The sequence below is a fragment of the Oenanthe melanoleuca genome, chromosome Z (assembly GCF_029582105.1).
Source record: "Oenanthe melanoleuca isolate GR-GAL-2019-014 chromosome Z, OMel1.0, whole genome shotgun sequence".
Classification (NCBI taxonomy): domain Eukaryota; kingdom Metazoa; phylum Chordata; class Aves; order Passeriformes; family Muscicapidae; genus Oenanthe; species Oenanthe melanoleuca.
This window is the reverse complement of record NC_079362.1, coordinates 31,902,897-31,917,357: the sequence shown is the minus strand read 5'-3', so window position 1 is coordinate 31,917,357 and position 14,461 is coordinate 31,902,897. Positions and strand designations below refer to the sequence as shown.

The 14,461-nt window shown below is 52.3% G+C and overlaps 1 protein-coding gene across 1 annotated transcript; it reads left to right on the top strand.

The window, feature by feature from the left end:
- The first annotated feature begins 4,804 nt into the window (after positions 1 to 4,804).
- LOC130265460 (serine/threonine-protein kinase PAK 3-like) lies at positions 4,805 to 13,845 on the top strand. The gene is given in 14 exon segments (XM_056514559.1): positions 4,805 to 4,883; positions 5,791 to 5,828; positions 6,229 to 6,351; positions 6,874 to 6,996; positions 7,222 to 7,402; positions 8,334 to 8,397; positions 9,627 to 9,675; positions 10,502 to 10,614; positions 11,150 to 11,267; positions 11,915 to 12,014; positions 12,450 to 12,596; positions 12,599 to 12,645; positions 13,230 to 13,367; positions 13,756 to 13,845. Coding segments are annotated over 14 exon segments (1,410 nt in total).
- The last annotated feature ends 616 nt before the right edge of the window (positions 13,846 to 14,461 follow it).

The following is a 14,461-nucleotide window of genomic DNA, read 5'->3' as shown; positions in this document are numbered from 1 at the left end:
CACCTGGAGACCATGGGTTCCGAGCTGCACAGTCTCTTGTGCTTCTTGCCCTGTGTTTTCCCCTTGCCATGTAATTTTGAACAGTCCAAAAAATGATGATGTCCTTTGCTTGATGAAGCTTTGCCTTAAGGAAGCAGTGAGCAGCACCAAGCTGCATTTTTAGGTAAATCTTGGGAATATAGAGTTAGCCAAAGTCCCTCCTCCAAATGGACTGTAGAGCTGGTGTCAGTCCACAGAGAAGCAAAGGGTGCTTTTGCAGATGAAATGTCTCCTAATTCCATCAGGCAATGAAATCAGGGCCCAAGGCAGGAGCCTTTGCACATTGGGCAGGCTGTGCTTGCCTCTGGCTTTGCGTTCTGTTGCTTGGGCTAGGAAAGGCATGTGCCACCCTCTGGCAGGGAGGAAAGCGCCACTGGAGAGTGGAGCTTGCGCAGTGGGGTGTGGGTGAGCAGTATTGGGTGCGAAGGAGACAGGTGCAGTGTGACCTTGCCTTCTACTCCAGGTTGGACAGCTGATCAGCACCGGGGGCACCCCGAAGCTGCAGAACCCCAGGCAGCAGTCCCCTTGGCTGCGAGACTTTCTGCGCTGCTGCCTGCAGACAGACGAGGACAGGCGCTGGTGTGCCCAGGAACTTCTGCAGGTAAAAGGCAGAGCGGCCGCAGGGTGCGCCAGCTGCCCGCTGCCAGGGGCTCCTCCTGGGCTCGAGTGCAAGGCGTCAGATGGGCCCTGCTCCTAAGATTCTCCAGTCTGGGGGCTTTTCAAAGGAAAAGCAAGGAGAATCCTGGCCTGGGATTGGCTTGGAAGGAGCCTTTCAAGGTCACCAAGACCAAACCTCCTTAAGCTCAAGACATCTGGCTTCATGCCTTTGTGGGATTGTGAGCCATGGTTTGTGGTAGCAGGGTCCTGGACGTGGAGACAGAGGTGCACAGCGTGCCCTCCTTTCTGTCTGTTCCTGGTAGGCAGAGAAAGGCTGTTTCAGCCTGTGAGGAAAGTAGATGTTCATGTCTTCTTTTTCTCTTTGGGCAGCATCCGTTTGTAACCTCAGCCAAGCCGACCTCCAGCCTGACGCCTCTGATCGTGGCAGCACAGCAGTTATGGCCGACAGGAGATACTAGCCCTGGAAGAGGCCATTGTTGTTGTTGTAGTTTGTAGTTGCTAGTTTGTAGTTGCTAGTTTGGTGTTTGTTTAGATTGCTGGTCAAAATAAATACTATAAAACCTTCACTGTGTTGGAGGCTTCATTTGTTCTCACCCTGTGAACAGGCTTTAAATTTGCTTCTTAATGGTCAGGGGCTCCTAAACCATGGGAAGACTCAGATGGGCACAGTCTGTGGCACAGTTTGGAAGTGGGCAGAGCTCTTGTTCCTTCACTGCCTCCAGGCCACGACCTCCTGTGAAGATACAGGCTTGTAGCTGTGAAGAGAGGAGCAGAGTAGAACGAAAGCGAGCAGAGCAGTGGTGTCACTGCTGGGGACGCCGCTGTGGCCGTGGTTGGGTTGGAGATCCAGGGAAAGGTTGGGTGTGTCTGTGCTGCTCTGGGCAGAGGAGGAGGCAGCCAGGCTTCTCCACAGGCTCAGGTGCAGGTGAGTGTCCAGCGGGAATGTGAATCCTTCATGGGTACTACGGCCAACGTGAGGGAGTGAAAACTTCTGCAGGTTTGGATCTGCGTGAGCCACGGCCTGTGTCAGCGGGGCACCCACCACAGCTGAAGGAGCTGCCCAGACAGAGCTGCCTGGGGTCACGCTGCGTGCCAGGAGGCTGGGAGGAGACACAGCCAGGGCAGGTGACCCAAAGTGGCCGAGGAGCTGTTCCAGACCCTCTGACATCCTGCTCAGTATTTCAAGCTGGGCACAAGAGGGAGGAAGGAGGGCATGTTTGGGGTGATGGCATTTGTCTTCCCAAGTCCCTCTGAGGCTTGAGGGGGCCCTGCTGTCCTGGAGATTCAGAGCACCTGCCTGCCCATGGGAAAGGGTGCTGGAGTTCTTTGCTGTGGGAAATGCAAGCACAGAGAGCTCTCAGGGCCTTGTGCATACAGGCTGAGAGATAGAGATGGATACAATGTTTGACCTGAGACCTTGGAGAGGGCTTGGATCTTAGAATGGTGAAGGTGAAAACGAAGCAGGCAGAAAACAAGATTGCAAGTTTGTAGTTTAAGTAGAAATTTGCTTTAAGCAAAGAGAAATATGTCTTCTGTAAGCAAGGCAATATGTTAGATAAGTTAATAAAGGATTTTAAAGTTTAGCAATGGAACCTGTTACCGGGTAGTTAAAAGTTCAAGATGTATCAATGGAAGTTTGACAAGTGTTACACAGCTGGTTGATATTGGATGACATGTGGCTGTAAGAGTCGGTCTGAAGTTTTCTCTGATCTGTCTCAGACCATCATCAGAGACTGAGACCCTGGCGCTGCACCACTCCCCTGCGTTCTGGCCTGGCCGAGGTGGATGCTTGCCAAGGACTGTTTGTAGGTGTGCTTGGTGCTTGCCATGCTATGCTGCTCTTGAGCAGGGTACTGGCTGTAGCGTCCTGTTCCACCTGTTTCTTGGAGCAATGATCTCCGCATGCAATAGTCCATAAATCCCCCACCTTTTGGCCAGAGGCCACTTGCTTTGGAAAAGGACTATAAAAAGTGACTTTCCTAAAAAGACTTTGAGATCTCCTTCTCCCCAACGGATTGAAGATGCGTCTCGTCGGACGACTACGAGGATGCGTCCCATCTGTTGGTAGCTATATCCCCCTTCTCTTTCCTGTCTCTCTCTCTCTCTCTCTCTCAAAACTTAATTGTTAGCATGCAATAAATTGTATTACTGCTTTCTGCTAAAAACCTGAGTCTCTTGCCTTTTGTCTTTTGCACCCTGGGCTCAAACGAACCATCACGACTCCCGCTCGTGTTGAGCGCATCGTGACAGTGGCAAAGACACAGAAAGGAAAGCAATTAATGATTGGTATAAAAAGATGTTAACGAGTTTCATAGGAGTATGTGATTAGAAAAAACTGACATAAGGCACTGTAAGTAAGAATTAAAGGGCTTCTGATATTATAGCATTGGATGTCACACCTTGAATGTCTCACCCCTTTATGAGACTGAAGGCTTAAGGCAAGAAAGCACTTTTTAAACAGTTCCTCAGTTAGCCCATCTCTCGTAACATTAATATCCCAACGCAATGGGAACATGAGTTCTGCCACGGGCACTAAGGCCAACGTGAGGGAGTGAAAACTTCTGCAGTTTGGATCTGCGTGAGCCATGGCCTGTGTCAGCGGGGCACCCACCACAGCTGAAGGAGCTGCCCAGACAGAGCTGCCTGGGGTCACGCTGCGTGCCAGGAGGCTGGGAGGAGACACAGCCAGGGCAGGTGACCCAAAGTGGCCCAGGAGCTGTTCCAGGCCCTCTGACATCCTGCTCAGCATTTCAAGCTGGGCACAAGAGGGAGGAAGGAGGGCATCTGAGTGATGGCATTTGTCTTCCCAAGTCACTGTGAGGCTTGAGGGGGCCCTGCTGTCCTGGAGACACAGAACACCTGCCTGCCCATGGGAAAGGGTGCAGGAGTTCTTTGGGGTTTTTGCTTGTGTGCATGGCTTCTACATTCCCTATGCAACTGAATTGTTCTCCACATGTGTGTTTTGCCGCTTTTACACTTGTTCTATGCCCAGACCAGCCTGCTTGTGGGGCATTGAGTGAGAATGGCTGTGTGTGGTGCTTGGTTTTGAGCTGGTGTTAAACCACAAGAGACATAGATAAAAAGCAGTTTTAATGAAAGAGGAGGGAGAACGAAGAATCCAAATTTTGGAATGGTGGTGGTTTCTGTTTTCCTAAGCCTGCCTTCCTGTAGCCTGTCCAGCACCTGATTTATTTAATCTCTGCCTCACAACTTCAGTTTTTCTGGAACCAGCCTACTTGGGCCAACTGCTTTCTTCCTGCCAGCATTTTTCAGTTGTCCCAGAGAATGTTGGAACTTTATTTTCTTGCTCGGTTTAATTCCACAGCAGGCGGCTCCCTCTGATGCATGGATGTACCCAGGGAAGCTCCAAGAGGTGAACTTCAGTAGGGTGAAGCTCCTTGAAAATGCCACAGCTGAGAAGCAGCATCATGATGTGTTTGCAATGGATGTCTTGTTTAGCTTTCTATGTTTACATCAAGCCTACCATTTTTTAGGCCTGTGTCCCACCTTGTTCTGCCACAAACATGTGAAGAAGAAGGTCTACGAAAGCGCTTCCTGAGTTTTTCCCACTGCTGTTATTAAACCAGAGATTTCCTTTGATGCTGTGTTTTAGAGCCCTAGCTGGAAGAGGCCTTTTCCTTTACCACAGGGGAATGAGTGGCCAAAGATCCTATTCTATTTTTGCTTTCCTCACATCATGGTCCCTTCTAAGTGTTCAGCTTCTCAGTGGGGCTATAGGGCTTGGTGTGTCTTTGGAGTCACTCTTAGACTCCTTGAGCAAAAGGTTATGCACTAGGAGGGCCTTTGTGTTGATTTGTAGCAGAGGAGAACTTTGCAGGCGTTTTTTGGCATTAGCTGTAGAGAAGGTCTGCTTCTACACATGACCTCACCAGCCAGCCTCCTAATTGTGATGTCGAGCTCCTATTGTGATGTCAGGGGCCGCATCCCGGCGCTGTCACGGCAAAGTTGCTGTGCCGAGGCTCGGGAGGCCTCAGTGTGCAGAGCAGCTCTTTGGCACGCTCGCTGCAGGCGGGAGCTGCTGCTCGACGAGGTGTCTGCCAGCAGGCTGCACCCTGACAGCACTCTGAGTATTTTCTTTGTGCCCACAGGTATTGTCGGTGCACACTTGAGCAGCACTGCTGCGACCATGGACAGAGTGTGCGCTGCTGCAGTGTGCACGGCTTTTTCCGTGGCTTATTCCGGGTACTTCTTCACCCACCTGGCACGTAAGTAGAGGTTTTTGTTGGGTGGGGCATGTGGAAATCAAAATGCCGTGAAGAGGCCTTTGGTTGGGTAAAGCTGCTGTCACCAGCCTCAGCTGAGCAGGGGGTGTCTCTAGGCAGCAGGGCGTGGGCTGCATTTGCCATGTAGCCTGCAGGGCTTGTGCTGCCCCATGCCATGGCATGGCCTGTGGCAGTGGAGTCTGGAATCCTCAGTTTGCTGGCTCAAGCAAGACAGGTTTCAAGACAGGAAGGTTGGGAGAGTTTAGCAGGAGTCTTTGTAAAACTGTGTGCTGCTGTCCAGGAGTGGGGAGAAGCATCTTGTTGTCTGCATGCCCTCATCCCAGGATTTATCTGTGGAACTTGACTCTTGCTGTGTGCTAAAATAACCCTTCCCTCTGTGATAAAATCATGAAATCAACATGGAAAATGCCTCTGAAATCAACATTTCACAAGAACTCTTGGTACTCCTGAGCCCAGCAGCTGTTTTGGAGCTGTGCCACAATAGAACTGCCACCACGGCTAAGGGGGTTTGGGTGAAACTCTTCTGGGGAAACATTTTCAGCAAGCTCATGACAATTGATGCTTGCCATCTCTTCAGAAAACTGAAGTCCAGCAAAGAGAGGAGCTGTAGCTTCTGCTGGGTGGGTGGGGCAGAAGCCGTGACTATTACAGAACCACCTTGAATTTCTCGATATCAGGTTTTGGTGGCTTGAGTGGCCAAAGAGGACAAAAGGCAGGCACAAGGCAGTACTTTGTGCTCTTGTCTTGCTTGCTGTGTGACACAAGGGTTGCTCCTGGAGGGAAGCAGTGAAAGCAGAATGCTCTGTCTTTGGCTTGAATTTTTGCTGGGCCTGCCCAGTGCGGGCAGCTTTCTCACAGCATCCGCCTCTTTTTCCCTTGTGTGTTGCAGGTCACATCGCCCGTGCCTGGAGAGAATCTGCTCCTTGGGTGAGTGGGAAAGGAGCCTTTGGCCTTGGGAGCGTTGGACAGTTGTGGAGCACGGCGTGAGCTGGGCGTGCTGCAGTCCAGTGCCAGCCTGCTCGGATGAATGAAAGCACAGTCCAGACTCTGTGCAGCACCAGCAGCGACAGCTGCATCATCCACAGGATTCCTGGCTGTTTCCTCCAGTTCCACTTCAGAGCTTTTTCAGCAGATGAAAGTCAGCTTGCTCGGTGCTTGGAGCCGTGGTGGAATTTCTCCTGTCCAAGAGAATGCAGTCTGCTCTGCGTGGCCCATTTTACTTCTGGCTGACCGACTTAGAATCCAGACGGTTTCTCCTTAGCAGATGTGGCACTAGAGCTGGATATAAAGCAGGTTGCCTGTCCCTCACGTTGCTTTCTGTCTGCAGAGCACAAAACCAACCTCTGAGCCTCCTCTGGCTGAGTGTGCTCCTGAAGAAGAGGCCGAAGGGAAGGAAGATGCCCACCAAGCTGCAGATGCTGCCACTGCAGGGCCTGAGCACCCAGCATCAGTAAGTGGCAGCTCTGGGTAGCCCTGTGGCTGGAGCACAGCAGAGCTGGAAGTTTCTGATCAGACAGCACCTGCCATGCATGGCTGAGGATGCTGGGGCCTGGAATCTTTCCAGCACTTGCAGAGCACTTCTCCCGACTAGTGAGGCCTGGAAATGGGTGTGGAACTTGGGCATTTGGGCATCAATTTCCCACTGTTCTGCCAGGGGCTGTGAATTTGTCTCAGCAAGAGACAAGAGGTAGCATTGGGGTGTCTTTGGATGCTCCTGGGGTACAAGTGAGGCCCTTTGTGCCCAGTGGCGGTGCAGGCTCCCTGCCCGATGTGAGGGGAGCTGCACAAACATGCAGTTCACAGCCTTGCAGGATCCACAGGAGACCTGTCCCCTGGAGGGACCTGGTCCTGTCCAGAGCAGCTGTGGGTAGCTAAAGGAAGAGCTGAGATGCAGCGGGGCCTGTAGCTGAATACACGTGAGGTTCTGAAGGACAGGTTCTTTCCTGTCCCTCATGCTGCTGTCTGCCCACAGAGCACAGGGGCAGCGCCAGCACCTGCTCTGGCTGCCTCAGCAGCCGAGGAAGAGGCTGAAGAGGACGAAGGTGCCAGTGAAGCTGCCACTGCTGTCAGCCCACGGCCTGAGCTGCCAGCATCAGTAAGTGTCTGCTTTGCTTAGCAGTGTCTATGGTGTCATTTTGTGCATATGTAAAAGCAATCTATGGATTTTGAGCCTGGAATTGGAGTAGGGGCAGCAAATGCCGAGAGGTGAAGAGCCCTGGATGTGGCCGGCAGCATCTTGCTAGGGGCTTGCATTTGAGATGGGATTGCAGGGGCATCTGTGCCAGGCACATTTCTGACCCAAACTCATCTCTTGTCCCAGAGCTCCAGCGCCTCTGTCGTGGCACCTGCACGAGCTGCAGCTGCAGGCTCTGAAGAAGCCGCCAGTCCCCAAGCTGGGAGCTCCAGCACGAGCAGCTCGTGCACCTGGAGCACAAGCAGTTCCTCTGGCGGCACAGAGCAGCTGCGAGAGAGGACAGAGGACGAGTGGCTGGCCATGCTGAGTATGTCCTTTGTGATCCCTGTCTGCTGGAGCAGGGCCTTGTGTGTGCGTGTGTCAGCACGAGCTGTCCCGCCTGGTGCTGCTGCTCAGCTGAGTGTCGGTGCTGTGGCCTCCACACAGGAGCTGTGGTTGTGCTTTGAGGTGCTGAAGGAGCAGCGGGCTGTTGCTCCTGCCTCAGAGGGCAGCCTGGCCTGCTTTGGCTTTGCCTGAGCTTGCCTCGCTGCCAAAGGCAAAGCAGAGCTTGTTTCTGGCTGGGCAGGAGGCTGTGACCTTGTGAATGCGTGGGCCTCAGGGAGCTGCTGTGGGGCCCAGCTCCTGTGGGCCATGGCCAAGGCCATCTTGAGAGCTGAGCCCGGCCTAAAGCTGGGCCCTCATTGCTAAGGCCCATTGCAGGAGCTGCTCACAGCAGCTGCTGCTCTGGAAAGCCAGAAAGGCCTTGTTTAGGCAAAGTCCTGCTGTCAGCTGGAGATCGCGCCTCTGCTGGAAGCACTTTGCACTGTTCTTCTGGTTCTGGAAAGGGCAGCTGTTGGTAAAAATTGGTTCCAGAGCCCAAGGCGTTTGCTGTTTGCAAGGATTAAAGCTTTTGTTGAGTGTCACAGAGTTTTATTTGCAAAACAGAAATGTTTTGTTTTTTAGACAACAATCACTTCTTTTGGTTATGGTTTTCTGATCCCTGTCTCCCCTACAGTTTCCCCACGTGCTCAGATTTCAGTTCACACTTGTAGTTTTGTGCAGGCCATGTTTGCTGCAGAGCTCTGGTCTTGCTGCTGCTGTTGTTTTGGTGGTGCTGGTGGTGCAGTAATGGTGTTGTTGTTTCTCTCCTGAGTGAGTTGAACGGGCCCAGTGGGCCAGAGAGTGGGGCTGCCTTTCTGATCTGCTGCACGGTGGGATCTCTGTTTTGGAGTGAGCATCTTTCCTTTGCATTTTTACAGGGATGCTGGTAAACAAAGGAGATCCAGAGGCTAAATATACAGACCTGGAAATCATTGGCAAAGGGTGAGTGCAGCCACAGGTCCTTCTTCAAAGGGAGGGGCTGTGACTTTGCTGGTGGCACATCTCCCCAGAGTGACGTCAGGCAAGCTCCAAAGCTGCTCAGACACTGCCTTGAGACGCTGCCGTCTCTCAGTACTGCTCAGCATTGACAGCTGTGGTCCGAAGGCATGGCAAAGACCTGGATGGTGGCAATGTCTTTTCTGCAGCAAAGAGCAGCACCTGGCAGATCTCCTGTTCCCTCAAGCCCCTCTTTGCCGCTTTTCTTAGGTGAAATAATTTCTGTGTGTCCCAAAAGAATACAGAATATGTGGGAATGAAAGGAGGAAAATCTTCATTGCCTCCAAGATCAAGGTGGCAGCCAAAGGCTGTCAGGGAACAGCTCTCAGTAGTAGTTCTTTCCGGTATTTTGCTGAAAACAAGTTCCAGTGGTCAGGATGACCATCACCTAGTCTAGAAGCCAGAAGCAGAAATGAAAGAAAAGCAGCTGTCTACTGAAATTGAGGTGGAAACATTCAAAGCTTCAGGGGAATGCCCAACGCCAAAGATCTCTAGAAGAAAAGGCAACATCTGCCTTTGGAAGACCCCTCGTGGATCCTGTGGGGTTTAGGGCTTTCCTGCAAAAAATCCACCAATCTGTTCCCCTTTGAAAGCCAGCTCAGCTAACTGGAAATGGGATTGATTTGCAACATTTCCTCTGGGAGGAGCCAAATGCGCAAGAAGTCACCTGAAAAGTAGAGTCTTTCCTGTGCCTGGTGTACCAAAGGGAAGCAGCTGCCCATGGCTCTGCACCCAGAACACAGGTGTCTGAGGATCCTCTGCTTTGAGTGCTTCTCCATCTGTGTGCACCAGTGGAGACCTTTGCCTGCTCTGCCTGTGGCTGCAGCTGTGGCTGGAGACTACTCTCCTTGTCAGCTGGAAAAAGGATCTGCTTCTGGAAGCTTTCCTCTGATGGCTCTTCCATGGCTTCAGGCTTCTCAGAAGGCCTGTGTGCTGCTGCCTGAGTTTGGCAGATAGACTCCAAGGAGAGGTGTCAGCATGTCCAGCATGTGTGTGTCTGGAAAGATCCCACACGTGCACAGCTCCCGAAAGAGTAATGGGATAAAGTGCAGAGCACAATCTGTGGTGGTGCATTTGCTGTTTGCCCCAGGACTTTGTTTCCTGTTGGAGTGCAGTGTCTGGCACCTGCAGGGACTAAAGGCCTTCTCCTTTCTCTGCTGCTGTTTTGTTTCTAGGGGTTTCGGCACTGTGTGCACGGCAGTGGAGACTGCCACAGGAGAAGAGGTAAGCGTCAAGCAGTGCTGCAGCTCCTGCAGCTCTCCAGTGCCCTCCCCCTTGCTGTGAGCTGTGCCTTTGAGCTTTGGGTCGCTGGTGAGCTTTGCAGGAGAGGCAAAGGCAGTGCAGAGCAGAGTCTGCCTGCCGAACAGAGTGGGGACAGAGTTTGTCCTTCTCAGCTGCTGCAAGGAATGCAAAGAAGCCAAGGGGTGTTTTGCAGAGGAGGACATGCTAGGTGGGTCTTAGTGCCGAGGGGTGTCTCAGAGAATGGCACTGCTCTTTGGGGCTGCAGCTCAGGGCTCCCGACTTCTCACTTCTGGCTGTTAGCAAATCCATGGGAATTGTGATGGTAGCTCCTCAGCCACCTGCAGTGCTGCTCTGTGGAACTGTGCTTAGCAAGAGAGGTCTGCAAGAAGCCTCTCAGGGGCCTAACCCCTGCTCAGAGCCTGGCATGTGTCACTAGAAGATCAAGACTAGGGTTATTTCGTTTTACAGTCAGGCAGGAATTACAAATGTCAGTGGGGTTCAGAAAATTGTTTAAGTGGAGAAAAATGGAAATTCCTAAAGTGACAAAGTGGAGAGATTGTTTCCTTTGGAGGTGTCCTTTATGATGTGGTCATCATCAGGGCATTTTTCCCATAAGGTCTGTAGGGTTGTATTTCTTAGGGGGATAACGGTTAAGATGTTTCCAGTGTTGCATTTTATCTGTCATGTCTGCAAGTGTTTGCTTTGTTGATGTGCAGTGGGCTGCTGCAGCAATGATCAAGCCCCCCAAGTTCCCTATGTGTTCCTTTGCCAGACTACTTTGGCTCATTGTTTTCTATGTCATTTTTAGGTGGCAATAAAGAAAATTAGTCTCCTGCAAGAGAGAATCAACGAGCTATGCGTGAAGGAAATCCAGGTCATGCGGGACAATAAGAACAGCAACCTTGTGAGCTATATAGACTGGTGAGTGGTTCTGCTCTTCTGCTGTGAAGGGTCACTCACCTCCTGCAAGCCAGAGCTTCAACCAATCCTCTGGTTGCTGGCAGGGGGTGGAGCTGTTAATTCCTGTTTCTGAGCTGATGTACAGAATCTTGGAGGAGATTGCGTTGGGGCTGCAATACTCTTTCCTGGCATATCTAGTTTAAGTGTGCTGTTAAAGCCCAGGACTGGGTCCAATTTTACAGAGCCAAAAACCTCAATGTTAACTCCCTCCAACTGCTCCCTCCAGGTTTTCTTGTTTGTTCTTGTTTGGTTTGGGGTTTGATTTTCTTTTTCCACAAGGTTCTTAAGTGCTAACAAATCCCTGTAGATTCCATTTCCCTTGGCCTGTTGCATTGGTGGGATAGCAAGCAGTCTTTAAACTGCACAGATTTTGTAGAGCCTAGTGAATGACTATTCCCTTCCTCCTGTCTTCCTTGGAGAGAGACACGGAAACAAGAATCCACCAGGTCATGCAGGAGCACGCATTCATCTCCAGGCTCTTGTTTCCTCCTTTCAGCTTCCTGGTGCACGAGGAACTCTGGCTCGTGATGGAATACATGGACGGAGGTTCCTTACACGATGTCATCAGGGAGACCAGGATGGCAGAAGGAGAGATTGCAGTCGTCTCTCGGGAGGTGAGGGACGGCGCTTGTGCTTCCTGTGCCTTGGGTGGGATGGGTGGCAAGAAGAGGATTGGTTTCACCTTCCGAGCTTCCTTTCTGCCTTTCTCTTATGACTGCCAGGAGCAAGAGCCTCTGAAGTGCCTGCCAACGTGCAGGCCCTTCTTCTAGTGTGTTTGTTTATGTTTGCCACTCTAAACACTTGCCTGGAGCCTGTGTGTACTGCATTCCGTCCCAGTAAGAGCAAACGTGCTGGTGGCACAATATCAACAGAGTGGGAAAGACAAAGAGATACTCGCAGGACTCTCAGAGAGCTCAGCCTCAAAGGAGAGCCTTGCACCCAAAGTGGGATTTGCAAAAGCACCCGCTGCCATGTGGCTGGAGAGAGCACAGCCCCTGCAGCAGCTCCTTCAGTCTGTGGCTGCAGGGCACTGGTCAGCTGAAATAATTGCCCTTTCTCTTAAAAAAGTGAATACACCCTCACTTAGGAAGGCTCTGCTGTCCTCGTGTTGGAGCAGCAAGCTCTTGCCCTTGCCAGCAGCCTTTCCTGCCACGGCTCAGCACTGCCCAGCAAAGTTGTCTTGCAGATGTGCTGCTTCCCTGCTTGTGGGATGCAATCAGATGAGGGACTCCTAGGCTCATGTTTCTTTTTCCTCCCTCAGTGCCTGCAAGGCCTGGATTTCCTTCACTCCCATCAAGTTATCCACCGAGACATCAAAAGCCACAACATTCTCCTGCGCTTGGACGGATCTGTCAAGTTGGGTGGGTGTTGTTGGCCAGGCTCAGCCGTGCTGGGCTGCGGGGTGGGGGTGCCTTTGAGTGACTGCCAGATCCCCAGGAGTGGCACCTGTGGCAGTGCAGGCTGCCCTGCAGCAAGGGCAGAGCACAGCCACAAGGTGCAGGGCGGTGTGGCTGGGAAGAAGGTGTCAGGAGGGGCTTTGGCTTGTGTGTGTCCCTTCCCAAGCAAGGCAGTTTCACTCCCGAGCTTCAGGGGACTAAAAGCCACTGTGTGAAACTGGGGGCTTTTGCTGAATGGCCAATCCCATATTCCCTCAGCTGCAGGCCTAAGGAAGGCCAGCATGGCCCCTTCTGCAGCTGGTTTGCCCTCTGCCTTCTTGGACATTGCTAGAGGGGGGAATTCTTCTGTTTGCTTTCCTATTCACTCTGGCTTGATCACAGTGGTTTTTTTCTCCTCAGCTGATTTTGGACTCGCTGCTCAGCTCACGGCTGAGCAGAGCAAACGGAGATCAGCTGTCGGCACTACTTACTGGATGGCGCCAGAGATTTTCACCAGGAAGCCCTATGGCCCCAAAGTGGACATCTGGTCCTTTGGCATCGTGGGCATCGGATGGTGGAAGGAGCGCCTCCTTACCTGATGAAAACCTCCCGCACGGTGCGCTGCAACTTCTCTCACAGCCTCCTGTCACTCTAACACAATCTGCCTCGTTTCTTCTGCCTGGGAAGTTTGGTAACACCTGGAGACCATGGGTTCCGAGCTGCACAGTCTCTTGTGCTTCTTGCCCTGTGTTTTCCCCTTGCCATGTAATTTTGAACAGTCCAAAAATGATGATGTCCTTTGCTTGATGAAGCTTTGCCTTAAGGAAGCAGTGAGCAGCACCAAGCTGCATTTTTAGGTAAAATCTTTGGGAATAGTAGAGTTATGCCAAAGTCCCTCCTCCAAATGGACTGTAGAGCTGGTGTCAGTCCACAGAGAAGCAAAGGGTGCTTTTGCAGATGAAATGTCTCCTAATTCCATCAGGCAATGAAATCAGGGCCCAAGGCAGGAGCCTTTGCACATTGGGCAGGCTGTGCTTGCCTCTGGCTTTGCGTTCTGTTGCTTGGGCTAGGAAAGGCATGTGCCACCCTCTGGCAGGGAGGAAAGCGCCACTGGAGAGTGGAGCTTGCGCAGTGGGGTGTGGGTGAGCAGTATTGGGTGCGAAGGAGACAGGTGCAGTGTGACCTTGCCTTCTACTCCAGGTTGGACAGCTGATCAGCACCGGGGGCACCCCGAAGCTGCAGAACCCCAGGCAGCAGTCCCCTTGGCTGCGAGACTTTCTGCGCTGCTGCCTGCAGACAGACGAGGACAGGCGCTGGTGTGCCCAGGAACTTCTGCAGGTAAAGGCAGAGCGGCCGCAGGGTGCGCCAGCTGCCCGCTGCCAGGGGCTCCTCCTGGGCTCGAGTGCAAGGCGTCAGATGGGCCCTGCTCCTAAGATTCTCCAGTCTGGGGGCTTTTCAAAGGAAAAGCAAGGAGAATCCTGGCCTGGGATTGGCTTGGAAGGAGCCTTTCAAGGTCACCAAGACCAAACCTCCTTAAGCTCAAGACATCTGGCTTCATGCCTTTGTGGGATTGTGAGCCATGGTTTCCCGTGGTAGCAGGGTCCTGGATGTGGAGACAGAGGTGCACAGCGTGCCCTCCTTTCTGTCTGTTCCTGGTAGACAGAGAAAGGCTGTTTCAGCCTGTGAGGAAAGTAGATGTTCATGTCTTCTTTTTCTCTTTGGGCAGCATCCGTTTGTAACCTCAGCCAAGCCGACCTCCAGCCTGACGCCTCTGATCGTGGCAGCACAGCAGTTTATGGCCGACAGGAGATACTAGCCCTGGAAGAGGCCATTGTTGTTTGTTGTAGTTTGTAGTTGCTAGTTTGTAGTTGCTAGTTTGGTGTTTGTTTAGATTGCTGGTCAAAATAAATACTATAAAACCTTCACTGTGTTGGAGGCTTTCATTTCTTCTCACCCTGTGAACAGGCTTTAAATTTGCTTCTTAATGGTCAGGGGCTCCTAAACCATGGGAAGACTCAGGGATGGGCACAGTCTGTGGCACAGTTTGGAAGTGGGCAGAGCTCTTGTTCCTTCACTGCCTCCAGGCCACGACCTCCTGTGAAGATACAGGCTTGTAGCTGTGAAGAGAGGAGCAGAGTAGAACGAAAGCGAGCAGAGCAGTGGTGTCACTGCTGGGGACGCCGCTGTGGCCGTGGTTGGGTTGGAGATCCAGGGAAAGGTTGGGTGTGTCTGTGTTGCTCTGGGCAGAGGAGGAGGCAGCCAGGCTTCTCCACAGGCTCAGGTGCAGGTGAGTGTCCAGCGGGAATGTGAATCCTTCATGGGTACTACGGCCAACGTGAGGGAGTGAAAACTTCTGCAGGTTTGGATCTGCGTGAGCCACGGCCTGTGTCAGCAGGGCACCCACCACAGCTGAAGGAGCTGCCCAGACAGAG